We start from the raw sequence: 26,552 nt of genomic DNA, 5'->3' as shown, positions 1-26,552 counted from the left end.
GGTCGGGCCCGAAGCCGCACTCGCAGTCCGCTGAGAAGCCGCAGCGCAGCGCCCACAGATCCCAGGCGGCGGCGGGGCGGGCGGCGGCCGCCAGCAGCACCAGCAGCACCCGGACCGGGACCGGGGCCGCTCCGGGGGCCATGGCGGCCGCGGCTTCCGCACCGCCCGCACTACAACTCCCAGCGTGCCCCGCGCGGAGGCGGGGCCAGAAAGACCCGCCATGGCAAAGAGGCGTGGTTATACACTAAGGAGGCGTGGCCTGTCCCACATCGCCCCGCCCCCCACCTGGGCAGGGTCCCTGTCCCCTCTGTCCCCTCGTGCCCTGGGGACCCGCGACCGTCTCGCAGAGGACAACCTCCTGAAATTCAACAAATGCAGGGTCCTGCACCTGGGGAGGAACAGCCCCGAACACCGGTACCGCCTCGGGGCTGACACAGAAAGCAGCTCTGCAGAAAGGACTGGGGGTCCTGCTGGACAACAAGGGTCTGTGAGCCAGCAGTGTGCCCTGAGGGACAACAAGGCCAGTGGGATCCAGGGGTGGATTAGAGAGAGTATTGTCAGCTGGCCAGGGAGGTGATGATCCTGCATCTCTGCTCATATATATATATATATTATATATATATATATATATAATATATACACGTATTGATATGCCTAAGGCAGGGGTGATGATCCTGTATCTCTGCTCATATATATATATATTATATATATATATATATATATATACGTATTGATATGCCTAAGGCAGGGGGGTGCCAAGATGAACCAGGCTCTGCTCAGTGGTGCAGCAGACAAGAGGCAATGGGTAGAAACCGATGCCCAGGAAGTTCCATCTGAATACAAGTAAAAACTTCTTTACTGTGCAGTGACCATGCACCAGAAGATTGTCCAGAGGTTGTGGAGTCCACAGGGAGGTGGGACCAGATGACCCACTGTGGTCCCTTCCCACCTGAACCACTCTGTGACAGCACACAGCCCCCCTCAGAAGGGCTGTCACTGGGCCACCATGGGGTCTGGGGCCAGGCTCAGCATGGTGATTCCCCCCATCAGCCCTTCCCATGCTCTGCTCCCCCGGGGGGGCTCCTTTAAAGGACACCCACAGGACAGGGGGTCCCCTTGAGGAACAGGATAAAAGTTTATTGTATGTGAGAACCAAACCCATGAGATATGTACATGTATTTACATGACAAAAATGAATAAGCCTAATTATTTACAACAAAGACTGTCCTTCACAAGTCTGTACATCAAGAAGTCATCATGAAAATATATTTACACACAGGATCCAGCAGCTGTGGGCAAGATGGAGATGGAAAAAAAACAAAACCAAAGGGTGAGGTGAGGGGCACCATGTAGACCTCGGCAGGGCTGGGTGTGGAGGCCAGTGCTGGCTGGCCCAGACACTGTCCCCACTCTTCAGAGTAGCACTGTGGACCCCTGGCTTGTTGTGTCCTGAAGAGGTGGGTGGTACATTTGAGGTGGCCGCTTTTCCTCCTCTTTGTCTCAAAATTGCTGACCCACGCCTGTGCCTTTCTGGGCCATCTCTCCTCCTCCTGGCGCTGGGTGCCTGGTCCATTCCCTGCCCCAGAGCCACTGGTGGGCTGCAGGCCGGGAGCTGGGGGGGGGTCACAGCTCGCTGAAGCGCACTGCTGGCTCCAGCTTGTGGGACAGGGCAGTGAGCACCTTGTCGAACTTCTCGTAGCGCTCAGCCTGGCTGCTCTCAGCCCCACGGCTGCCCCACAGCAGCCGCAGCTGGAACTCGGTGCTGAACACTTCCAGCAGCTCCGCTTTGCCCTGGAAACCTGCGAGAGGGAGGGAGAGTCAGTTCCCTGGGTCAGTTCCCTGGGCCAGTTCCCTGGGTCAGTTCCCTGGGATGGCACCCCCTGCACCCGTGGGATGATGCTCCATCCTGGTGCTGGGATGTGGCAGAGGGAAAGGGGCTGTGCTGTCCCTGCTGCTTACCCTGCAGCTTCACCTCGGCGTTGGTGTGGTAGAGGCCACCGTGGTGGGCCACCATCCGTGCTGCCTCCAGGTGGGCCATGACCACCTCCACGCCGCTGTCAGTGGCCTCCCAGGGCTCGGGGCTTTCCGTGAGGGCCTCGTCCCGCTCCAGCAGGGTCACGAGGGGTATGATGTGGGGAAAGGTGGTGTTGGTCAGCGGTGGTCCTTCTGGGGAGAGAGGCACTCTTAGAATCCAGCATGGCCCCATGACCTGCATCCCCCTCCCCATCTCCCTGTGGAGTGCTCGTGTGACAAACGCTGCCGTGACACCAGGCTGCCACCATGCTCCCAGGAGAGGCTCCAAGGCTCAGCTGGACACAGCAGCTGCTGTCTGTGCCTGGGGCCATTGCTTGTCCAACACCAGCCCCTCCCAGCCGGGGTTTCTGGGAAGAGAAAGCCGATGGCCATGCTCAGGCTGCATTTCCCAGGGCTGCAATGAGGAGCAGGTTTGCAGACCACAGAGCACCAGGCATTAAAGACACATGGCTTTTCATCTTTCCAACTGGCTACCCTGTCCCTTGGTTTGGCACTCACTGCCATGAGAGCACAAGGGTTTGGCTCAGCTGCTGGTTTTATTTAGTTATGAAATGCTTCCTTGGGAATGAAGGGGCAAACAAGGCCAGACGGGCTCTGCTGAGTGCTGGGGTGGCTCAGCAGCCAGAGGGTGTCTGGCACTGGCTGGGACAGGGGCAGAGCTCTCAAACAGTGACACTGTGCCCGGACAAACGTGGGAAGAAGAAAGCAAGTGAGACAAGGGGAGCTGCTCCTGTTACCTTTCCCTTCATTCAGGCTCTTCAGGAATGGCTTAAGCTTCTTCTCATAGAGGATTGCACCCTCGGTGTGCCGCTGCCTCAGCACCATCCAGGTCTGCTCCAGCCGGGCAATCTGAAAGGAGATGGGGCAGGTAGAGGGTGCTGGGGCAGCACAGCTTCCAGGCACCAGGGAGAACAGCCTGACCCTGGAGCCACAGTCCCCAGCCTTGCACGCAGCAGTGCCCGATGCTCCCAAAACCAGCTTCCTTCAGCAGTGCTCATGGCCAGACACAGCACAGCTCTGGCACTGAGGCTGGGCTTAGCATTTCTTCCCCTGCCCGTGCCCCAGGACAGCAACCTCCCTGCGTTGCAGCGGCCTTGAAGATGAGATGCAGGGAGGGGGCAGCCATTCCACCTCCTTTGTGCAAGCAGGAAGCAAGACTTCCCAGCTGGGCTCGATTTAAAATTGAATTTTAATCTCCTTTCATCTTCCAAAGGGAGCAGTGTGGCCCGGAGACGCTGCTGCCACAGCCTTGAGACTGATTTGTATTGTACCGGAGGGCAGATTCATTTCCTCCCAGGAACACAGCCCAGCACAAAACAAAGAGCCCAACCACCGAAAAACAATTGGATCCTGGCGGGACAAGGCTGTCTGCTCCGTGGAGGGATGGCTCTTCCCCTTCCCTGCCTGCATCCCAGCGGATGTGGCCCCATGCCTCCCACCCGGGGCATTTTCCCCTTTCACTCATCCCAGTGACTCCTGGAGCCTGCAGGATACAGGGATTCACTTTGAGCAAGGGCTGAGCCCAGGACATGAGCACTAAAGGAGTGTCCCCATACCTGTGTCATTTCCAGGGCGCTCATTACAGCTGCAAAGCTGAACATGTTCCCCATGGTGCTCTTCAGCTCGGCAGCCAGCTGGATGGTTTTGTGGAGCAGGGCTGCCCGCTCCTCCGTGCTGCCTGTGCAGCCCAGGATGTCCACAGCGATCATGATGGACATGGTGTGAAACCTGCCAGGGGCAAGACACAGAGCGGGGTCAGCACAGGGACAGGGGATGCTCTGGGGGCTCAGACAGGGCTGCTCCTGTCCCCTGGCCTGTGCCAGGCTGGGAGCAGCCAGGGGGGCTGAGCAGGCCGTGCAGGGCAGCACAGAGGGCTCACTCTGGCCAGGCCGTGCCGTGCCGTACCGTTCCAGCAGGTCCAGGCGGAGCTGGTGCCCGTGGGGAAGGGTGAGCAGCTCCATGCCAGAGCTCACCCCCATGAGCCGCTGCATCTCCACTGTCACACCCAATATCCGGGCCACCTGGCAAGGAAGGTGAAAGTTAATTAGAGCTTTGTTAATTGAGGAGAGGCTGAATTGTCCTCAGCAGCCTCTTGCCCCAGCCCAGCCCCTGCCTGCCCTGGCTGATCCACCAGGCAGAGCCCAGCAGGGATGCTCCAATGCTCAGGGATGCACTGATCTCTGCCAGCCCAGATCCATCAGATGGCAGCAGCACCCATCCCTCCCTCCAGGCCCTGGCCATACCAGGCAATCCACTTTGGTGATGTGTTTGGCCAGTGTCTTCACGTCCACCTCCGCCAGCAGCTCTTTGACCTTCTTTAGCACAGTCATCTCCAGAGGTTTGTTATCTAGGGGGATGAGCAGGGACTGGAAGGCAGCAGGGTTGAAGGAGGAGGCTGTTTCCATGGTGGGGGGCACAAAGCCCTTGAAGTCCAGCTCTGCTTTCAGCCTCTGCCCTGCCTCTGCTTCCCCAGAGCTGTTGTCCACAGTCCCTCTCTGTCCTTCCTCCACCTTTAGCCTCTCCACGTAGCTCTTTGCTGGCGGCTGCCTGGTGTCGTGGGCCGGCCTGTCCCTGCTGAGGGGCGAGCTGGGGTGCAGCTGGCAGTAGTGCCCCGTGTCCGGGTCGCTGTAGCTGCTCACCGAGGGAGAGGGGGAGGCTCGGGCGTACCCGTGGCAGGGAGTGGAGTGGGAGCTGTGGGCAGGGTCTGCGAGAGGTTTGCTGCTGTTCCCATGGCACAGCTGGGGCTCGCTGGACCTTCTTATGACCGGGGAGGCTGGGGTGATTCCAGATGCTTGGCAGGCGTGTGGCTTTAGCCGTGTGACTGTAGGGAGCAGAGGGGACACCGATCAAAGTCTGAAGATGCACACACACATAGGGACCGCAGATAGAGCAGCCCAGGGACACAGGGCTCAGGGAAAACCCCTCTCCCCAAAAAGAACCACCTCATCCCAGGACAGCTGCACAACGATAGGTCCTGTCCCTAAAGTCCCCCCCATCAGGTCCCTGCATCAAAGCAGTGCCAAGTCCAGGCTGATCCACAGCCCCACTGTCCCCAGAGGGATGGAGGGACAATGCCTACCTGTGCTGTAGGCAGGTGATGCTGGGTTCTCAGAGATGGGGGACATGGGGGAGTGCAGGTCTTGGATCTGGTCCACGCTGACAGCACAGTTGCGGATGATGTCTCTGTGGTGGGGCAGGGACACGCTGGGCAGGGGACAGAGGGCACAGGTCAGTCCCTTAAAGCAGGGCCCAGGCAAGCACAGAGGGGCTGGGATGAGGGTTTGCTGCTCCAACACCTCCCCTGGATCATCACCTCCTTCCACAACTACCCATAACAGGCCCAGCAGAAGCAGAGAGCAGGTAGTCCCTGCAGCAGCTGGGAGCAGAGGGGGTCACCACCCACTGACCCCATAAACCAGAGACACCCCTGCCTGCAGGGACCCTGGTCCTACAGAGGAGAGCAGAGAAATGCAACTATATGCCATGCCATGCCAAGCCAAGCTGCTTGGGATGGGATGAATTTGGTCCACTCCAGGGTGCTGTGGGGAAGTGAATCTAGCAAAGAAGTCACGGACAGTTGTTTCCTAGGGTTCTGCTGTAAAGTAGCATCTAACACTGTCTTACTCTATTTCTGCCTGGGAGCTGTGTTGGGCTAGTTAGGTGTTGTTCTGACCCAGAGTTTAGGAGAGCTGGAAAGTGCCTGGAAATGAGACTTGGGAAGTTACATAACAAGCAATGAGGTCTTGGGTTGGTGGGGCAGCAAGTGGTGGCCTGATGGAAACACTGTGTGTCAATGGTGCTGCAAAACCTGCTGAGTGCAGGGAGGCTATGGCAGGTAATTCACTGCCCTCCCTGCCGTGGGTGAGGGCTAGGCTGCTGAGATGTGTTTGGTCTTGAGCACTGTGCCTCAGCAGTGGGAGGAGAATGGGACAGCAGTGGTAGTGATAAGGGATTTGGGGAAAATGTGAGTGATGAGGAAAGACTGATGGATCTGGGCTCTTCTGGAAGTCTGAGTGTTTTCCTTTTCCCAGCCATAACAGTTGGTTGCCTGTTTTCTGCTGGTGCATTCTCACCCTGCCCTTGGGCTCAGAAGGTCAGGGTGGTGAGAAAGCAGCTTGGCTCAACAAGAGGCTGTGTCCTGCTGGAGGCAGGGGTACATAGGTCTGCCCTTGGCTGCTGCTTCATGTGAGGATATGTGTGTGGCCCTGCCTTCCCTGCAGGGCTCTGGGCAGCCTGGGAGTGCCAAAAGTGAGCCATACAAAGGAAGTCTCCTCCTCCACCTCTGGAGAAGCCCAGCTGGCCAAGGTTAATGTGAACAGCTCAGCTTTGTGAAGGCTGTGATCCAGGGTCTGTGCAGACTCCATCAGCACAGACCCATCAGTCTCCTCCTGCCCATCAGGCTTCCAGCCCTGCTTGGTAACTCCCTGCAAATGCTGAATGGAAAGGGCTCTGAAACTAAAAGGGCCATTCAAAACCAAACAACAAATGCTGTCTTGGTGTCTGGGAGTGACTCCCCTCTCATGTTTGCCTGGGAAAGCTCAGCTCCATGGCTCTAACAAGCCCTGACATGCTGGTAATCCTGGACTGGGTGATTGTAAAACACTCTCTGGCTTCTGGCCTGAGATGCTAAAGTCATGTCTGCTTGCTGGGCGTCTGCTGTGGTGGCTCAGCATGGCTGGCAGCCAGGCTGGGAGAAAAACCCAGTTCCTGCTGAGTACTGGTTCTTCCCCCCATGCCTCTGCTGGTCTCTCTCTTCCATCCCTGATCCCCAACCTCTGCTCTGCACCCAGAGAGCAATGACTGAGCACACCCTCCCTCACTCCCGAGGCCGATCCTCTGCTCAGCTGAGCTGGGACAACTGCACACACACTCACCTGGTTGGGCAGCCCTCAGCCCTGGTGATCTTGTCTGCGGTCAGCCCATCTGTCATGGTGATGCTCCTCCTCTTGATGTGCCCTTTCTGGCTGGAGGGGCTGTGGGCTCCGCCGTGCTTGCCGTTGGCCAGCCCGTAGCTGGCCTCCAGGTAGCGCAGGGGGAAGGTGCGGTTGATGGGGCAGTAGATGATGGCGCCGCTCTGCTCCGAGATGGCCTTGCGGTTCCCCACGTAGAAGCGCACCAGGGCAGGCACGTGGTCGAAGCTCTCCTGCTCAAAGAGGTACTGGACGTGGCTGTGGCCATCGCTGGACTTGACCGTCACCTTGTTGATCTTGAAGTGCAGCGCCTCGTTGCGCCAGCGGCACGTCAGCACGTAGTCGCCCAGGCTGGTGAGCGAGTCGCGGATCAGGAAGTCGCCGTTCCTCTGCACAAGGCTCTCGGACACCTGCCAGGGGCACAGGGCACAGGGCACAGCTCAGCCACAGCCAGGCTGGATGGACCACAGGGCAGGAGGGGATGCTCTGCTGGGGCGTTATCTGGGGCGCTGGTTGTTCCCCTTGCCCCCGGCTCTGAGCCACAAGAGGGCATTTGCTGTGGCAAAGTCAGGCAACTCAGAGCTAATGAAGCCCTGGACCAGATGTTTCCCAGGAGGAGAGGCTGGTGGTTCTGTGTGGCCTCAGAGTGCTCTCCCACAACATTCCAAGTGAAGGGTGCCCAGAGCCTTCCCCCTTCCCCCTCTCACCTCCCGGGGGATGCGGCCGTGGTACCAAGCATGGCTGCGCAGGTCAGTGCTGCTCAGCTTCAGCTCCTCTTCCAGCTCCTTGTGAAGCTTTTCTGGAGATGAGTCAAGGATGTATTTCTCCTTGGAGAACTGTACAGGAGAAGAGAGAGTGTCAGGCAGTGCAGCAGTGCAGGGACTGGGGAGGGAAGGGCTGGCAGGATCCCCATGTGGGGACTGTGGCACCTGCCAGGAGCACAGCTGTCCCCAAAGGCCAGGTAACTCAGCTGTGTGTGAGGATTACAGCTTGTAGCAAAGGATGTGGCAATGTGCCTGTTGATGGCCAGGTCCTGTCACCAGGAGCACTTGGAGGGGCACATCCCTGTCATGCCTGGCCACCCTGTGCCTGGTGTGCTGCCCGTGGTTGGGCAGGAGAAAACCCCTTAAACATCTCTCCCTAAGATGGGAACTGCTGTGAGAAGCACTCTTGCAGGAGGAAACCTGCATTATTGCTCCTCCTTTAAATATCTACCACAATTCTTCTTTCAAAGGGTTAACTCACAGTGTTTAGCCTGATGGCAGCATAAACAGTAATGACAAATGTAAAGGGAACCTTCTGCATTGAAATTAGCTTTTAGAAATTAGCTTTCACCAGCACTGGTGCACCTGAGCCTGGAGGATGCAATCTGCCCCCTCCTTTCCCCTGGAGAGATAAGGGATGATGGCTTCATGTGTCTGTTGGCTGGAGCCTGCCTGCCTCCCTCCTTGCCTGCTGCCGGGCCAGTGCTCCCAGAGCGCAGCTGCTGGCATGGTGGAGCATGTTTTGGGGATGTGAGCATGTTTTGGGGCTCCTGTGTGCTTCATGAGGCCAGTTCTGTTTGACACAGTGGCTTTGAGGTGATCCTGCTGTGGCACCGACACAGCTGCGTGATGGAGCAGGGCTGGGAGCCAAGGCCCCTGGGTTTCCCCCATTTCCCAGATGTGTGGTGTCCTGAGAGGGGGACACGTGTGCCACTGCCATGGACCAAAAGCTTGGATGGGGCTGGCAGGAGTGAGGGTCCCCTCTGGTGGCAGTGCCAGCTCCAAGGAGGCAGTGAGGGCTGGCCCAGCTCCCAGTGCCTGTTGGGGCAGGATTCTGGTATTGTCTCCCAGGACAGGCATGGGCTTGAAGCCCTGCTGACACTGCTCTGGCACTGCCAGAGGAGCAGGCTGGCACGCGCAGCTGACCCTGTGTCGTTCCCAGAGCACAGGGGGCTGCAGCCCCATGCCAGCACCTCAGGGACTTGCCTTGGAGCTGATCTCTTTGCCCAGTGCCTCATGCTCTGTGCCTTGTATTGATGCCCTCTGCTCCTCTACTGGTTGTGAGCAAGGGAAAGTGCAGAGAACTGAGCTGCTCTCCTGCCTTTACCCACTGCTCTCGTGGCACTCTTGGGACACCCCAGCAGGACCCTGACCCCAGGCCTCTCCTTCCCCAGAGATGTTCCATCCCTCCTGGCAGCTGCATTCATTCACCAAACCAGGCAGAGATGCTGTCCTGGGGACCCTGCTCCAGCCTAGGGACATGGAATGAGGCAGTGGCAAAGGGCCTGTGCCCTTGGACTGTGCTCTCCAGGGCTTGCCCTCACCAGCCTGGACCTGCCTTTATTCCTCCCTTCCCAACTCCTGTCAAGTCAAAGGTGGTGGCAGAGTGGAAGCAGCCTATGAAAACAGTGTGGATTGAACTCTTTGCTCATCCAGCCATGTTTATTCTCCCTGTGAGAGGGTCCTGCTGACTGGAGCTGCGGGGATTTTTGCTTTGTCCCCCCTGGCCAAGGGCAGCAGGGAGCTCAGCCCTGGCTGCTGCTCTGGGCCCTCCTGCAGACAAAGGCACCGGGTGCTGCTGAGCCCGATTAAAAATAAATGGTGGCTGTTGGATGCTGCAGGGGTCCAGCTGCCTCCTGGGGGGCCCAGGCCGAGCAGATGCTGTTTCCATGGAGACAAATCCATTGCCACGGAGCAGACCTGGCCGGGCCGAGGGCTGCTGGGGGACCCCAGCCTGCAGCACCCTCTCTGTGACACGGCTCCCCCCAAACGCTGGGGCATCAAGGGACCCCCAGGAACCTCTGCTGTTTGTGCAGGAGAAAGCCATCAGAGCTGAGCTGGGAGCAGTTTGGATTACAGCTCTCCCCCCACCACCCCTGGAGCAGGGATTAGTGCCTGTTCTGCTCAGCATTGTACATCTGGGTTTTCCTCCAAATCCTCCCCATGCAAATGTGCAGGGCAACAAAAACACAAGCCCAGCTGAGCAGTGCCCGGTGTCTCCAAGCCCAGATTTGGGCAGCAGCTGGCTGGCATCCATGCCAGGAGCCATGAGCTAAGCTAGCAGGAGAGAACAGGAGGTTTGGGAGAGGCAAGGAAGGTTTTGCATCTTGCAGATGGGGGAGGGAGCCTAGTCGTGAGCAGAGGATGTCAGGAGCCACCTTCTCCAGCCTTGTGGAGGGCTTGTCCCTTCAGCTCCTTGTCTGAGCAGCTGATTTGCATGGCCACCAAGAATCCACTGTTGGAGTGATTGTCAGGCTATAATGGCTGGGGAGGCAGCATGAGGCTGATCACGGGGAGCCCTTTCGCTTGGCGTGATGTAACTGAGACAGGTCCTTATTGTGAGTCTCTCCTGCCACTCCAACATGCTGCCAAAATCACCTGTGTGGGAGCTGGGCTCCCCATGAGCTGTGCTGTGCAGGGCCGTGTTCCCTCCGGAGCCCTCCAGCAGCAGTCGAGCTTCCCCTGCTCCATTGGGAGCGTCTCAGAGGAGCTGGGCTCTCAGCTGCCAGCTGGACAGGTGCCGAGGCGCTGGCACAGCCTGGCATGGCACAGTATGGCCTGGCACGGCACAGTATGGCCTGGCGCGGCACGGCAGGGTGTGAGCGGATGTCTGAGCGCCGCTGAAATCCATCTCTTGGCGCTCCTGGCTGTGCCAAGGGAATGTCTCACCATGCACAGCCCCAGCCCCATGTGAGGTCTTGCACACTGTGGGTTGGGTGTGGGGAAAAGCCTGGACTCCCTTTAGCACCCCATCTTATGCTGGGCTCTAGCATGAAGAACCCCAAGGCATCTCGCAGCCAAGCAGGAGAAAATGGGGATTGGAGCGGTTGTCCAAACCAGCCGCACCAGATGAACCAGCTCAAAATGTGCCAGAGATGATGCCAAGCTTTGCTTGAGGAATCCCAACCAGCAGCCAAGCTGGCTCGGCTGGAGAAAGGAGAGTGCCCCCGTGGGCTGTTTGACAGTCCTGGGGCTGGGGAATCCTCTGGAGCAGCCACGAGGAGGCAATTCCTGAGGCTCTCCATCCCTGCCTGCTTCCCTGACTCTCTGAGCTTCCAGCTGAGTGGCAAGGACTGGAGCTGGTAGTAGAAGGGCAAGAGCTGCAGGGATGGAGGGTGCTGATGCCTGTGGTGTGTATAAAACCAGCAGCTGTCACTCTGCTGCTCTAAGGAGAGCTTCAAAGGCTGGCATTTGGCTTTCTGTCCTTGCAGAGGTAATCTTATGAAACTGGAGTGATTTCCATGCTGCTTTCCTGCTCTTCCCTCCCAGCCTGGAGGAGTTGCAGATGAGGATGAAGTCAGCTTGGAGAGCAAGGTGTACTCACACCCCACCCTGCTGATAACATCTGACTAACCCTAAGGCACCAAGCACATCTGTTCTCCCTCCTGCTCATGCTGCCTGCCCTGTGCTGGGAGCATGGCTAGGGAAATCCCAGCTCCTTCTGCAGTTCTCCACGCCTGCTCTGGCTGCTGGAGCAGCTCTGGGGCCTGGGAAGCAGAACTGTGAGGAAATGGAGTTACAAGCCATGGGGAATAGGTGTCTGGTGAAAGCCACAGCCTTGCATGAGGGGTCTTCTCTGCCTCCTCCACACCTGGCAATGGGCTACTTCAGTGATGTGTTTTGGAGCAAACATCCTTGCATCATCATGGCAAACCCAAGAACCATCCTGCCTGACTGATGCAGGACTGCTGCACTTACCAGTCCAGGCACCACCCAAAAATGATTACTCCACCCTGTCTGACCATGAGAAAATCCCACCATAAACAATGCCCAGGTTGTTATGGGCTTGCTCTCAGTTTGCATGTCCTGCTGTGAGCCAGTCTGTCCTGCTGATCTTGATATCCATATGGAAAAGAAAACCCTTGTTCCTCTGTTCTCTCTTGCAATGAGGCTAGGAACCTAAATGGCTTCTGAGAAGGCATCAGCCCATCTGCCCACCCCACAGGTGACTGAAGGCATCTCTTGGTTATGTCACATCTCCATCATACCCCACTAAAGGCAGACCTTGGCTCAAGATCTTTGTTCTGGAGTTCAAAGCCCTTCCTAGGACTAGTCCTGGCTACCCTCATGGTCTTCTCTCCCCTTGCCTGTGCTCCTTTGTGGCAGCTCTGGAGCAATTCTATCTGGCTGGCAGGGGTGGGGTGCAGCTGGGGTTGATGGCCAGGAACATCTGGGTGCTCTAAGGTGGGACAAACACCCCAGGTGGCGTGGCAAGGCGGTGGAATATGCTGCTGCTGCTACCCCGGGGGAGCAGGTCTCCAATGCAGCGATGGTGTGTGTGTGTATACACACATTTCCATCCATCTATATTTTACTTATCTCACTCCAAGACGGCGGCAGCGGCTGCTGCTGCATCCCTTTTCGGAGCTGCTATTGGCCAGAGATGATGTCAGTGCTTCCCAGGCTGGGTGCACCGCCATTGGCGGTGAGCAGGGATGCGGCTGTCAGCTGGAAGTGCTCCAGTCATTCATGGGCACTTCAGTGTGTGTTTGCTGGGCACGCTTGGACACAAATAGATGGTGAAAGATCTGGCAGAGCCAGGTGAGCACTTAGGGCTTCACTTTTAACTCTTTCCGGGGTTGGGATGGAGTGCCCTTCATCCCTTCTCACACCCCCGCACGAGAGCCAGATGCTGACCTGTCCCTCCCTTGTTGTGGCAGCAGCTGGCTGAAAGCAGCTGCTCACCCCCTGCAATGTGCAGCCCAAGGGCATGTCCCCGTGTTGCTCAGTGGCCTTTGGACAAGTGGAAAAAGCTCTGCTGCTTTTCCCTCTTCACCCCCACCAGCAATCAAAATCCCTGGCTTTGCGCTGAGATCAGCCGCAATCATGACAAGACTTGAAATGCTGCTCCTGGGCTCCGTCTTACCCAGAATAATCTCTAAAGCTCAGCACCCACCTCGCTCAGCAGGAGTACTGAATAACACTGCCAGCTCTCTTGGCTGCCGGCTCCCTTCTAACTTGCAGCATACTAAAGCTCGTGCTTCAGACCAGAGCCTGCTTGGCTCTTGCAGTCCTAAACACCTTTGCTCTCAAACTCAGTAAATGAAGGAACCAATTCCTACCACCGTGTCCCCCTTGTGCAAATGCCAGAGTCCAAAAATAGGACACCTAGACTTGTGCCCAGACAGTGGCAGTTCTGGAACCACCACAGGACAGGTGACAGATGGATCCCAGCCTTCTCCCACCAGTCAGACCTGTGCAGTGCAGCACAGAGATGAAGACCCGGGCCAAAAAGCTGAGTGTTCATCTGGGCTCGATCTCCCTCCTGCGCTCAGTGATGCTCCGGGCACATGCCACCTTTTGGGAGATGCTAAATGCTCCCCCTCACGAGGTCTGCTGCAGGTGAGGGCTGCCTGCAGAGACTTTTCTGCCTGTCAAAGCGCTGGTCTGGCTCTGCTGGTGGCTTTGGCTGCGCGGTCCTGGCAGCAGGGAGGCCGAGCTGTGCCCCCCGACCCGGCGCTCCGCTCACCCCGCGCTGGCTGCCCGCAGCAGCTCCGTGTGAGCGGGGGCACCGCAGGGCTCCCCGGGAAGGCTCCCCCGCTCTCCAAGCAGCCCCCGGCGGGTGCGTGGCCGGGGGTGCCCCGCACGCTTCCCCTCCCCGTGCCCCCGCCGCCTTCCCCACGCGTGCGGCTCCCGGCGGGGGCTCCGCGCCGGGCTCAGGGCAGCAGCCGGCGCGCTCCCCCCGGTGCGCTCCCTCCGCCGCCCCCGCTCACCTGCACCTGCATGAAGGAGCCGCGGTAGAAGCAGCAGGCGGCCGCGGACAGGGCGCTCCACAGGCTGCACCGCTCCGTCATGGCGCGGCGCGCCCGGCGGGGGCTGCCCCGGCCCGGGCTGCACCGCCGCTGCCTCCGCCGCCGCCGCCGGGCTTCAATTTCAGCCGCTTCCCCGATTACCTCATCCCTTGTCGGCTGCGAGGGGCGGGCGCGGCGAGGCGGCTCCGCCCCGGCCCGCCCCTGGGGGCCGCCCCGGCTCCGGGGAACCGAGAGCGGCACCTCGGGGGGCAGCGGGACCCCGGCTGCCCGCGCCCTGCGGGGAACCGGGAACCGGCTCCTCCCAGGGGAACCCACGCTGCCATGGCACACGGGGAGCCGCCATCCCTGAGGGGATCGGGTACCCCGGCTGTCTGTGCTCTGAGGGGAACGGGAACCGGCTCCTCCGAGGGGAACCCAGCTGCCATGGCACACGGGGAGCCGCCATCCCTGAGGGGATCGGGTACTCCGGCTGCCTGTGCTCTGAGGGGAACGGGAACCGGCTCCTCCGAGGGGAACCGGCACTCCCATGTGGCAAGGGGAACAGCATCCCTGAGGGGATCAGGCACCCCCGAAGGGAAGCGGCAATCCTGTGGTGCAAAGGGAAGCAGCATCGCTCAGGGCATCGGGCACCCCGGCTGCCTGTGCCTTGAAGGGAACCGGCACCTCTGAGGGCATCGGGCATCCCCGAAGGGAAGCAGCACCCCGGTTACCGTGTCCTGAGTGGGGCTGGTTCCTCTGAGGTGACTCAGCTCCTCCGAGGGGAACAGACACCCCTGAGGGGAACCAGCATCTCTGACTACTGGTGCTCTGAGAGAAATTGGCTCCTCTGAGGGGATCAGACACTCAAAGGGGACACAGCACCCCTTTTTTCCCCATCCCAAACCTGCCTGCTCTCCCCAGTGATGCCTGTGGGTCAGGGGCAGCCTTGTCCCATATTGCCCGTCCTGTCTTCCTTCACCCCCACATGGTGACACCTTTCTGGGAGATACACCAGTGCCCACCTCGCATGGCGGGGAGCCAGCAGCCTGTTTCCTGTGTAGGCTGTCTCTGACTTGTGTTTAATTAAGGCTCTGCTTCGGTTTAATTAAGGCCACAGTATCACGTATGGGATGTGCAAGGCAGCACTGATGACTCAAAGCACTGCTCCAGCCTTGACTTTTGAATAAATCCCCCAAACCCTGCCTGAACCCGCTGTGGGGAGCTGTGCTGGGGACAGGCAGGGGCTCCCTCGGCCCTGGCAGTGACAGGGACCTACACCTTCTGCTCTCCCTCCACATCTGTCCTGCACTGCACGGCCTGGATTTGGCTGTGCTTCAGTGACTGGGGGCTTCACCCTCCCATCTGCAAAGCGTGTCCTGGCCCAAGGAGGAGCCCCACGCCTCCCAGGCAACACTGTGACCTCGGAGAGGTATTCCTGCTGCCACCGAGCACAGAACCCCGCAGCCTCCCTGCTAATTAATTCAAACGAGCCCCTCACATCACTAGGCAAGGAGACAGCATCTGAGGCTGATGAGACACAGGTCCCTGCTTGAGCAAGCAGCCCTTCTGCGCAGAACAAAGAGCTCAGAGGCGCTGGCCGGGCTCTCACTCTGCCCCTGGATTTGCAGGGGAGAGAGCAGACAGGAGAGCAGCACGGCTGAACAGCAGGACAGGGCTGAGGCATGGGAGGACTGGTGGCAGCACACAGCCTGGGGGCAGGGAACATGGGGCAGCAGGTCCCACGGGTCCCACGGGTGCCTGCAGCCCCACCAGCATGGGCAGGGACTCTCCTCCTCATCTCCTGCCTGGGGACAGAGCAGATGGCACTGTGCAGGGACATGCTGCTCCAAAAAGATGCAATGGTGAATCATCCTCCTGCCTGGGCTTCTCCCCTGTGATGGAGCTTCTCCCCATGGCTTCCTACCGAGGTTTTCACCAACAAGTGAGCGGGAGCCTCATGGGGTGCTGCAGGGTGAAGTCCTCCAGCTGTGACTGTGCTGCCCCTCCTCACAGGGAAGCTGAAAACCCCTGACTGAGCTCTCACAGGACGTGTGACAGCTTTACTGCTCGCTGCTCCCCTGAAGGGTAACACCTTTCTGCAGCTCCTTCACCTGCACAAAGGGCAAAGCTGGGGTGGCTGGGATGTTGAAATGGAGAGCTGGGTGTGCAGATCCCCAGGCAGCTTGGAAATAACAGCCCTTAGGCTATTATTAAAGCACATTAATTACCAAGTGCTTATTGATCCTGGCTTTCCAACCCTCTCTAGCTCCCGGTTGCACATCCAATCAGGCCAGGCTTGGTGATGGGAGCACCAGCCCTGGCTGTTTTACAGCTGAAGCTCAAGGGCTGATGTTTGGCAGATCCTTGGTGCACACCTGGACACAGACCTGGCTGTCAGCCTTTGCTCATGAGGGCTTTGCAACACATCCTCTCCCTCTTCCTGACCTTCTCCTTCACCAGCTCTTTTCTTCCTGTCTTTCTTTGCTCACCCCTCACCAGTGTTTCCCTCTGCTTGTTTCCCTCCCAGCCACACCAACCAGCAGCAGATCCCAGCCCCATCCTCTCTAGCTCCAAAGGCGGGCACAGCAGCCTCCTTCCCACCCCAAACCCTGCAGGATCTATCTGGGATGGACACTGCTGGGTGCTGAGCACCCTGCAGCTGCACGGGCTGCCAGCCAGGCACAGCGCTGCAATCAGCTGGAGTGTCCCTGTCATCCCGGTCACTCACACTCTGGATAATTACTGATCTGACTGAAATAGCTGCTGTCACTGCTGCCATCAGTTGCTTCTCTGACCAAAGGGAAGTGGTGTATAAATCACAGCCCCTGAGCTGTTTCTGGACACCACGGGGATGGATGAGAAATAAAGGCCAGATAGCTCAGGTCTGGGATCTGACTGGATAGTAGGCAATTCTCCTGGCTCACCAAAATGTATTTGATCCCAAAGGCAGAGCCACATCCATTGCTCCCTACCTGTATTGTTTCAGTCTATTAAATCATGAGCCATAAAATGTGTCCATCTCTGGATGCACACACTGACAGTGCCACGGAAAACACCCCCAATTATTCTGTTCTTCCCCTCACCCCCTCCTTGCCCTCACAGGACTTGCCTGTGTGAGCAGGAGCTTCTCTGCATATCCTGAGGTCCCCATACCAGGGCCCTGCCCTGCAGAGGCCAGTGTATTGGTTTTGCAGGGGAAAATGAACTAAATGAACTACATCACAGCCAGACCCAATGCGCCCAGTCAGAGCTTTGTTGTCCTGGCACAGGTCCCATTCCAGCCCTGTGAGCTCCATTCTGCCAGTCCCACATGGCTTTAGGGCACAGAGAGGAGAGCATCCCACCCGCAGGGTCACTCTGCTGCACAACAAAAACCTCATCTGACCCCACTGCCCACAGGCTGTCAGTGCCAGACTCCACGTGTGGGGTCCTCATTAGCCCCAGGGATGGACATGACCCCTGTTGGAGGCAGCAGATGAGCTCAGGGTCCAGCCAGCTCTCTCCCAAGCCTGCCAGTTGGTGCTGCCACAGGGGCTTCCCACATTTCCATGTCTGGCTACAGCCACCACCAGGAGCCCCAAGTCCAAACAATGAAGGTGCAGGGCTCTGTGCTAATTAGACCACCCAAGCTGGGCACCTCAAGTCACTTCTCAAGAACCCCATGTGCCCAGTGGCAGACCAGATTAGATCCCCACTGGGCAGCTGGACTCAGGAACCTCCAATTCTCCTTAAACAAGCACCCCAAAGGCCATGCCATGGCAGTGACCACTTCAGTGGGTTTCACTGCTTTGTGCCCAAACTTCACAGCAGCCCTGCCACCGCTGCTCTGTGCCTGCCCAGTGCCAGCAGCCTCCTGCAAAAGGGCCGCTCTCCTCCCGAGCCAGGCGCCTCACTAATGAATTTCTGGCCAGACATGAAGAGTCCTCAGGAATGTTAATAGTTTGCTGGAGGATAAGCAAAAGATTTGGAGAGATTTACACCAACTTTCATGTGACAGCCACGAAAGTGGCTCAAACCCTTCCGTTTCTTGACGTGGGGGCGGAGGGAGGAGGCTGCATCTGTGGGCGTTCACAAGGAGCTGGGAACATGAAACGCAAGCAGCTCCTGTGGGAACAGCACTGGGGCGACCACGTAGGGTCTGTGTCTCCTCTGTCCTCCCCGGCCTCGCCAGAAATATCTTCCAGGGGCAAAGAGAGAGAGGAGGAGGGGTGCAGAACTGAGCAGCTTGCTGGTGTAAGGCCTGGGCAGTTCCAGGGCCACCATCCCCTCTCCACCCCTGGCACCCAGCGGGGACAGGATGTGATCACACTTTGTGTCTTACCTTCACGTATTCACTGCCAGACTCCAGGCCATCGTGGTGGCTAAAAGGAAGAGGAACAATAAAAATACATAAGTAAAGGGCAGTAAGTTGTGACATTCAGGACAAAGGCAGTGGTGGCACAGCTGGGGGAGTGGGGTCTGTGCCCCTTGTCTCGCCATGGTGCCAAGAGCATGGCCATGGCTTTGGGAGAGGTTCCCAGGGCCCCAGCACTGCTCCTGCCTGCTCTGTGCCCACTCTCAGCACAGGGCTTATCCTCCCTAATGCGATCAGGGCAGAATGAAGCCTTTTTAGAGGATCTCGCCCCAAATCGGCTTGGGACTGTGTGAGCTGAACCAGGGAGACCCAGCAGCCAGGCTGGGGTCCCTGCAGGTCACAGTGCTGGGGGATCCATGGCCAGGTGGGGGGCCCTGTGTCCTGTTCCCTGGCAGAGCTGCATTCCCAGAGGTAGATGTTGGTACACACCACCCAGACAAGCATTTTTGACTTTATGGCTTTGTACAAAATTCAAACTCCCACCAAAGCTAGGCCTGAACTGTGATGTCCTGACTGGGACTGCTTTTCACGCTCTTATAGGTCCAGATAAGTGTCCATATGGAAGAGTCCCAGAGAAACAGAGAGTTCAAAAGGAGACAGGCTTTAACAGCCTGAGCTGGGATAGGCTACCTTGAGGTCTCACCTTTCAGAATAAAATACAAAAATCCAGATGTCTTTAACCAGAATACAGAACTTGTTGCCTCCCCAGTGGCAAGCTTGAGTATGGGCATCCTGCTGTTTGCCAAGGTTGCCAGCCTGAGCACAAGGCAGCAGCAGGGGCCTGGGGATGGCAGGCTGCCACACCAGGACAGGCAGCTGCAACTAAGGAATAACCAAATCCAAGGTCATCATAGACCTGGGATGTCCCTTCCCTGCCAGGAAGGGACACATACGTCAGACGGAAACTGCTGAGGGTCCTGCACACAACTTCTCCCTGAGACCCACACTGGGAGCAGCCCCGGGGAGCCAAATTCCTCCTCTGAGGGCTCTCTCCAGGTGGAAGGTGGTGCCTGGTGGCCTCCCCAAAGGGAAGCAGGGACAGCAGAGGCAACCACTGCCTGACATTTTTCCACTGGACATTCCCCACAGCATTACAGTGGGCTGTGACAGAGTCTGCATCAGCCCCTCGTAGTGTCCAACCATCCAGAAGACAATTCCCACTTCTGAAACCCTTGGAAATCTTTAAAAAACATGTGGATGGGCACCTCGTGCCTCAGTTTCCCCCTCTGTACAGCTGCCTCCAGGGAGGTTTTGGCTGCCAGAGGGGTCTGCGTGGAGTGTCAGGTAGTGCCTGTGGGAGCTGCATTTCCAGTGCCTCACGCACGGCATTTAAGGACACGCTTTAGTGGTGAACACAGCAGGGCCGGGTTGACTTTTGGCCTCAATCTCAGCGCTATTTTCCAACCTTAGCAATTCTGTGATTCCCCAAGCCCACACTGCAGACCACATTCCCTGGTGTCCAGCTTGGGAAGGGGAAAAAAGGGGCTGGAAATTAGGCCCATACTTTTTTGGAGGTGAAGAAAATAGCAGAGTATGTGAGAGCGGGATGGATGCAGACTCCCCCGGGCAGCTGCGGGCTGCCTCTCCAGCCTGGTTGCCCTTCACACGCTGCAGAGCCGCCTGGTGCTGCGAGAGCCGTGAGAAAAACCCGCAGCAGGACGGGGGGCCTCTGGGCAGGAAGTCGGGAGCATGGGAGCAGCTGGGAGACGCTGGAGAGCCCGGGCAGGAGAGGCCCCTGCGCCGGGGAACGGCAGCAGCTGGGACCGCAGCCCCCCTGGTTCTGCACATTCCTGGAGGAAACGGCATTTTTGGGGGCAGACGAGAGCCTGGGAGAAATTCCAGGGCTGCCTTTGGAGCGCGGCCGTGGCTGAGCTGCTGAGACCCAGAGCTGCAGCGATGGAATTGGGGCCTGGGGGCGCGGTGGGGTGGGCTCGGGAAGGCATCACCAGCACTCACAGATGTGCCAAGCTCCGGGCTGGCTGCTGGGAACAGGCCAGGGGGATCCTGTGAGTCCAGCCCTGGTTTGTAGCCGAGGCTCTGCTTTCCTTGGGACGCTGGTGCAGGCTGAACCCCAGGGGAACCGAATTTGGGCACCGTGCCTCAGTTTCCCCCTCTGTGGAGCTGCCTCCAGGGAGGTTTTGGCTGGCAGTGCAGGGAGTGTCAGGCAGTGCCTGCGGGAAGCGGCGTTTCCCCTGCCCTGTGCACGGCCACGCACGGGGAAAACGAGTCACGTCCGCCCTGGGAGCTGCCAGCGGCCACCTCCCGTTAGTCAGCGTGTCCCCGCCGGAGCCACGGCCACCGCCTCGCCCCGAGCGGCTCCACAGGCCGCCCGCCACTCCCTGTCCCACACAGCACAGTTCCTCCCTCACAGGGGAACTTCTGGGAAAGCCCTCTGCGCCCGAGCATCCTCACCCACCCTCTCCTGGGGACTGTCCTCACCAGAAACACTCCAGGTGGAAATGTGCCCCAGGGCCAGATTTGTTTCCCTGCCGCAGGGGACATGCTGCCGGCATGGCCTGGCAGGAACAGGCTGTCCCCAAGCCCAGGGATGTGCCTGCACGGGAGGAAGGGCTGGGGCGCAGCTCTGTCCCGGTCCCATTTCCTCCCGCCCGCCCCACAGCAGGGCCTGGCCTTGGCATGGCTCCGGCACAGGGCAGCTCCTGAGCCAGGGGCTGTGGCAGGGGCTCCTGGTTAGAGTGTGGAGCAGCAGAAATAACCCCGATGCCACGACCTGCTCTGGTCACCCTCGTGCCTCAGTTTCCCTGGCAAGCAGCAAGGCTACACCCATCATCAGGGAAACCCCACAGGATGCAAAAATTCATTTGGCCCCCAATTTTTGGGAACCCATTATCCAGATTCAAAACACCCACGTGACCCACCCATGTCCCACTGCTGCTTGGCTCCCAGCCACACTGGCTTGGGATCCAAGGAATTTCTGGGAGCCACGGGGTCTGGGTGAGCCCTCTGCAGCCTCCTTGGGGACTCTCTGCCGCTCTGTGCTCGCTGAAGGATGCGGCAGTGCCACGAACGCCCCAAACCCCCGGTCACAGCCCCTGGTGCGGTTCCAGCAGCTCTTCCCCTGAGGAAAACACCACCCCGGGCCGGGGGCCTCGGCACCGAGCAGGGCTCAGCTCCGGCATCTGCCTCCAAGTTTGTGCCCGCCCCAAGCAAAGCCCCTTGGCAGCCTCTCCCTCCCCATCCCCTCCGCTGTGCCGGGGTGCTCGGGGCGGCCGGGGGGGCCAGGACCCCTTACCTGCCCTGTCCCAGGGTGGGAAACCTCCTGCCCAGCGCTGTCATGGGCCCGGGGGATGCAGCGAGCGCCGTGCCCGGGGATGGGAGCTGGGAGCGGCTCTCCCGCGCTCTCCCGCCTCGCACTGAGCGCCGCGACTTCGGGCGGACCCTCCTCCTTCCCGTGCCGGCCCTCCTCCGGCCCACCCTTCGGGCCAGCAGCGATGTGTGCTCCGCTCCCACCGCCGGATTTCTCCTCCTCGCCCCGCTGCCGGGACCACCCGGAGCTCCGGAACGCTCAGCGTCAGGAAAAGGAGCCCCCGGCCCCGGGGCGGTGCAGGGGAAACAGGGACATCAGGAGTGCACAGAGTAGAGACAGGCCAGGGAAAGGGGGAGAAATGTTCTCGGGAGAAATTTGGAGTCGCCTTTGCCTGTGTCCCCCCAGTCCCGCACACCCTCCTGGGCTGGGGTCGCGTTTGGCCCCTTATGCCCAGATGCCACGGGGCTGGGGGAGAAAAATCCCTCTGGCTGATTCTGCGGTCAAAACCCTCCAAAAAATCCATCCGACCGTCATCTCAGAGGGCTGAACCTCCAAATTCCCCCGGAGGGGGAGATTGTGCCTGGAGCGGGGGATTTGTGCCCAGAGCGGGGGTTTACTGATGAAATGGGGACGGAGTTTGGTTTCAGGATTTGCCCCTGTGCCTTGCGAGAGGCAGCGCTGCTCGGCAGAGGGGGAGAGGACAGAGGTGGTGGAGAAGAGGAGAGTGCGAGGAGGAGGAGGAGGCTGTAACAGGCTGGTGTGAGCTCTCCGCAGCAGCACATCCCGGTGCTGGAACGCGGCCGCTGCAGGACAAAGAGATGCCGGGGCAGAGCGGGGCTGCGAGATGTTTCCAGCCCGTCCGGAAACAGGAGGGAGCAGAAATCCCACAGGAAACCTCGTTCCCATGGAGCCGCTGACCTGAGCCCGCTCCAGCTGTGCCGTCCCCCCGGCCAGGTGCATCCCGCTGGCACTGCGGGCACGGGGGGACATTGCAGTGACCCTGGTTTGTCCCAGACCCCTCCTCTTGCCCTGGAGGGGCAAAAGGGGGGTCTGAGCAGAAGGCAGAGCAAACCCCAAGGGCTATACCTGTCCGGGGAGATCTTGTCAGGATGCTCTTGTCCCTTTTCCAGCAGATCCCCATCAGTGGTGTCTGCTCCAGCTGCTGTGTCAGGGCTTGTGGATTGGCTGGGGTTTGGAGCCAGGCTGGAGCTCGGTGCCTCTGTCCCAGGGCAGGAGACATTTCCTGCAGGCTCCTGGTCTGTGCTGGCCATTGCTGCTTCCCCAGGTTCAGCTTTTTCCTCCTCCTGCTCTGCTTCTCCAGCAGCCAAGGGTGAGTCTGTGCCAGGGTCGGGGGTGCTGGACACATCAGGGCACTTGAGGCTTGAGGGGACCAGGGCTGTCTGGGGGGTTTTGTTGTTGGGAGTCCCTTTGTCCCAGCAGTTCTGGCTGCTCTTGTCTTTGCCCAGGCTCTTCCCTGCCTTGCCCAGGTTGACCCTGGGCATGGTGCCCATGTGGGAGTACATGTTGGATGACTGGGCATAGGAGCCAGGGCTCTTGGGCACGGTGTTGAGATCATCCTGGGTGCTGTCAAAGGGCTCTCCCAGGAAGCCATGGGAGGGTGGGAGATGTGAGCTGAGACTCTCAGGGTCCACAGAGGTGCGCCGGAAGGTGAAGGAGCGGGGGATGCTGCTCAGGCTCCCAAAGCCTTTGAACTTGAAAAACTCTGGCAAGGAGAAAGGAATGATGAGTGTGGGGTTACTGCTGTGATGATGGGGGGTCCCAGAGCCCCTGGTCCTGGGTTGGGGTGGGCATGGGGCTCTATGCAGCCTTGTGTTACACCCACATCTGCAGGCCCAGCTTGGCATGGCATCCCTCTGCTCTGAGGTGTGTATGATGCTGCTTGAGGCATCTCTATTGGAGCCAGGCTGGAGCTCGGTGCCTCTGTCCTAGGGCAAGAGACATTTCCCACAGGCTCCTGGTCTGTCCTGGCCATTGCTGCCTCCAGGGTGTCCCCAGGTTCAGCTTTGTCCTCCTGTGTTACACCCACATCTGCAGGCCCAGCTTGGCATGGCATCCCTCTGCTCTGAGGTGTGTATGATGCTGCTTGAGGCATCTCTATTGGGTACCAGGTAACTCTGCCCTGGTCCCTCAGGGAGCAGAAGTCTCCTGGCAAATCTTGCAGCTGCATCTCCCCACCACAGCTGAGGAAACACCCAACCCCATGAGCAGGCAGCTCTAGAAATGATTTCTGCCTGCCTACTTCCTCCAGGGGACTCTGGGCAGGGCTGTGCTCATCCCCACAGCCTCAGGGCAGCCCTGCAGGATGCAAGAGCGGGACACCCGGCATCTCCCCAGGGAATGGGGGTCCTGCAGGCCCTGACCTGCCCCCGTGTGCGTGTCTCGCCAGCACGGTGGAGCAGGAACCAGCCACGGGTGCTGCTGCAGGCAGGAGATAACCTCCCCACTTCCTCACCCAGCCCCTCGCCTGCTCCAGCTGCCACCTGCAAGTGCTGAGCACGAACATGTTCGCCAGAGAAGTATTTATAACTCCGGAGGGCGGCTTTGCATTTCACACCTCAGCCCCAGCTCAGCCCTGAGCGCCCCTGGATGGTGCCGCTGTCAGCGCTCGGGCTGAGCCAGCCTGTGGCTGCAGTGCTGCTGAGCAGCGCTTCTCCGGGTGCCTCCGGGGCTTTTGCAATGTTGGTGTTGCCCTGGGGCTCTGCGAAGCTCGGCGGATTTGCTGGGGCAGGAAGCGACACATTGCAGAGGTGCTGAGCAAGGACCCGGGTGTCCCTGGCTGCTCAGCCCTTGGATTCCCACATTGCAGAGGGGCTGAGCAAGGACCGGGGTGTCCCTGGCTGCTCAGCCCTTGTATCCTACATTGCAGAGGTGCTGAGCAAGGACTGGGGTGTCCCAGGCTGCTCAGCCCTTGTATCCTACATTGCAGAGGGGCTGAGCAAGGACTGGGGTGTCCCAGGCTGCTCAGCCCTTGGATTCCCACATTGCAGAGGTGCTGAGCAAGGACCCGGGTGTCCCAGGCTGCTCAGCCCTTGTATCCTACATTGCAGAGGGGCTGAGCAAGGACTGGGGTGTCCCAGGCTGCTCAGCCCTTGGATTCCCACATTGCAGAGGGGCTGAGCAAGGACTGGGGTGTCCCAGGCTGCTCAGCCCTTGGATTCCCACATTGCAGAGGTGCTGAGCAAGGACTGGGGTGTCCCTGGCTTCTCAGCCCTTGGATTCCCACCTCCACTTGCCACCCATGGGCTCTGCAGGGCATCCCTGCAGCTGGAGGGGCTGCATCCCCAAAGCCCCTCTGCGAGGCACAAACCTCATGGCCTGAGTGCAAAACTGCTTTGTGCTGAACATCCATCCCTTTGGGATCCAAGCATCTTCTGCTACCTGCTGCTCCTGGGGCTGCTGCAAGGTGGGAAAGGCAGTGCTGGGGATTTTCCCCAGCACAAAGGAAAATCCCAGCTGGGATGGGGATTGTGTTTGGCCAGTGCAGGGGTCCCGGGGGAGGGACTGGCCCCCTCTGGCGCCAGCCCCGCGGCAGGAATGCAAGAGAGCACAGGCAGCGCTGGGAATGGGGTGAAGGCCACTGCAGCTCCCCCTGGGGCTCTGGGGGAAGCTGAGGTCTGTGAGAAAGTGCAGAGCTTGCTCCCGGTGGGTATCGAGCACTTCCTCTCTGAAGAGCCAGTGGGAATCCATTCCCAGGCTCCCTCCCCGGCTCCTCTGTGTCACCCCCATCCCTGTGCTGCTGGAGCACCCTGGGCTGAGGGTCCCAGCCACCCCTGGCCCCCAGCACCAGCTTGTACCCAAGCCATGCACCCTGAAAGGTGTGATTTAAGGAGTGAAGACCCCCAAACCCTGCTGTGCATCCCTCTGGTCACATCCCAGCATCCAGCACAGGGCTGGGCTGCAGCACAGTGATCCCAGTCCCAGCACCCAGCCCTGGGGATGGAAACCTCCAAAGCCCCTCACCCCAATGAGTTTCCTAACCAGAGCAGAGCCTGTCACAGCTCCAAACATCCCTGGAGGGGATGATTCCATCCCTGGATGGGATGACCCAGGGAGCCTGTGAGCACACACTCAACACCAACTCTCACATATCCTCCTACCCACCGAGATGTCCAGGTGAGCACCCCATTGCCCACCCTCCCTGTCCCGTGGTCACTTACTGAATTTCTTGAAGCCCCGTCGTTTCTGGCCCTCGGCCATGGCCGTGCTGCTCGGAGGCCGCGGGGACCGAGAGGGACAAGTCTGAAACTGTGAAGCCGTTCCCTGCCCGCTCCTCCCTTCCTGCCCCCCCTGCAGTCACTCATCGCTCGCTCGGCGTTTCCTCCCCAGTGCTCTCCTCTGCTCCCTGCCCTGTTCCTCCCCAGTGCTCTCCTCACCGCTGTCCCTGCTTGCCCTCACGCTGTCCCCACAGCTCCTGCACTCCCCGTGGCTGCTCACACCTGCCTGGCTGCTCAAGAGCCACCTCTGCACCCCGGTTTGAGGATGTCTGCCAGATGTGCACAACCAAAAGCCTCTGAGTGCTGGCTCTAGAGGAAGGTGGCAGCCCTAAAAGAGGGTGGCAGCCTCATGGAAGCAGGTGGCAGCCCCAGAGGAGTGTGACAGCCCTACTGCCAGCCCTATGGATGAGGCTCCAGCCCTGCAGACAGGACTCTGCCATGCACACCTGGTGCTCAACCCCTGTGGGGTGGGAGCTGGATGGCATTGCTGCCAGCAGGAGCACTGCCCACCAGCCATTCTCTTGTTCTGGGGACATTGATGTGCTTCATGACAGTGTCACCATGAAGGACAATGTGGCCTGGACCCAGCAGGGGTCTGGTGTCTGTGTTTCCCAGGGAGCTAGTGGTTCCCATGACCAGGATGCTGGCAGTCACCTCTGCCACAGCTCGGTCCTTGGCTGCTGTCCGCCCTGGGGACCAGGTTCGAACAGGCTGAGATCGAGCTCTTTGTGCTGCACCTGAACACAGCCATGGCCGGGGGAGGAACTCAGGCTCTGCTGAACCAGACCCTGGAGTCCTCCTGCCTGGCCATGGCCTCCCTACATCACAGCCACAGCCGCAGGAGCAGAAGCTTGGTTTAACGCCTGACGTGTTTAAGCACACACGGGGCACACAGCAACGCGCTTTAGAGCCACCGGCAGCGGGGACCGCTCGGTGCTCCCGGGCCACGAGGAGGGACAACATGGCGGTGTCCCCAAGGACTGCAACACCCACAAGGCCCCGCGCGGTGACCGGGTCACGTGGCGGTGTCGCCGGG

At 59.4% G+C, this 26,552-nt stretch overlaps 1 protein-coding gene across 2 annotated transcripts; it reads right to left on the bottom strand.

Moving 5' to 3' along the window:
• Positions 1-1,120: 1,120 nt before the first annotated feature.
• Positions 1,121-25,499, bottom strand: SH2D3C (SH2 domain containing 3C). Of its 2 annotated transcripts, XM_058038384.1 has the most exons (12): positions 25,460-25,499; positions 22,368-23,004; positions 17,981-18,020; positions 7,652-7,780; positions 6,909-7,354; positions 5,114-5,238; positions 4,278-4,855; positions 3,940-4,055; positions 3,591-3,762; positions 2,772-2,883; positions 1,960-2,166; positions 1,121-1,799 (listed from the first exon to the last, which is right to left on the bottom strand). In XM_058038384.1, exons 1-12 carry the CDS (start codon positions 25,497-25,499, stop codon positions 1,624-1,626), a joined length of 2,778 nt encoding a protein of 925 aa, XP_057894367.1. In that variant the 3' UTR covers positions 1,121-1,623. The 2 variants fall into 2 exon arrangements, with proteins under 2 accessions (XP_057894367.1, XP_057894368.1); XM_058038385.1 differs by lacking the exons at positions 17,981-18,020; positions 22,368-23,004; positions 25,460-25,499 and adding an exon at positions 13,642-13,774.
• Between the last annotated feature and the right edge of the window lie 1,053 nt (positions 25,500-26,552).

This window comes from Melospiza georgiana, chromosome 20 (assembly GCF_028018845.1).
Source record: "Melospiza georgiana isolate bMelGeo1 chromosome 20, bMelGeo1.pri, whole genome shotgun sequence".
NCBI lineage: Eukaryota > Metazoa > Chordata > Aves > Passeriformes > Passerellidae > Melospiza > Melospiza georgiana.
This window is presented reverse-complemented; position numbering and strand designations above follow the sequence as displayed.

Coding starts and splice junctions, on each gene's coding strand:
- SH2D3C (XM_058038384.1), bottom strand. CDS start 25,499: ATGGCCGAGGGCCAGAAACGACGGGGCTTCAAGAAATTCA. Junction 18,021..22,367: donor GACAAGATCTCCCCGGACAG/GTATAGCCCTTG, acceptor TCTTCCTTTTAG/CCACCACGATGGCCTGGAGT. Junction 2,167..2,771: donor GAGCCTGAATGAAGGGAAAG/GTAACAGGAGCA, acceptor CTCTCTCCCCAG/AAGGACCACCGCTGACCAAC.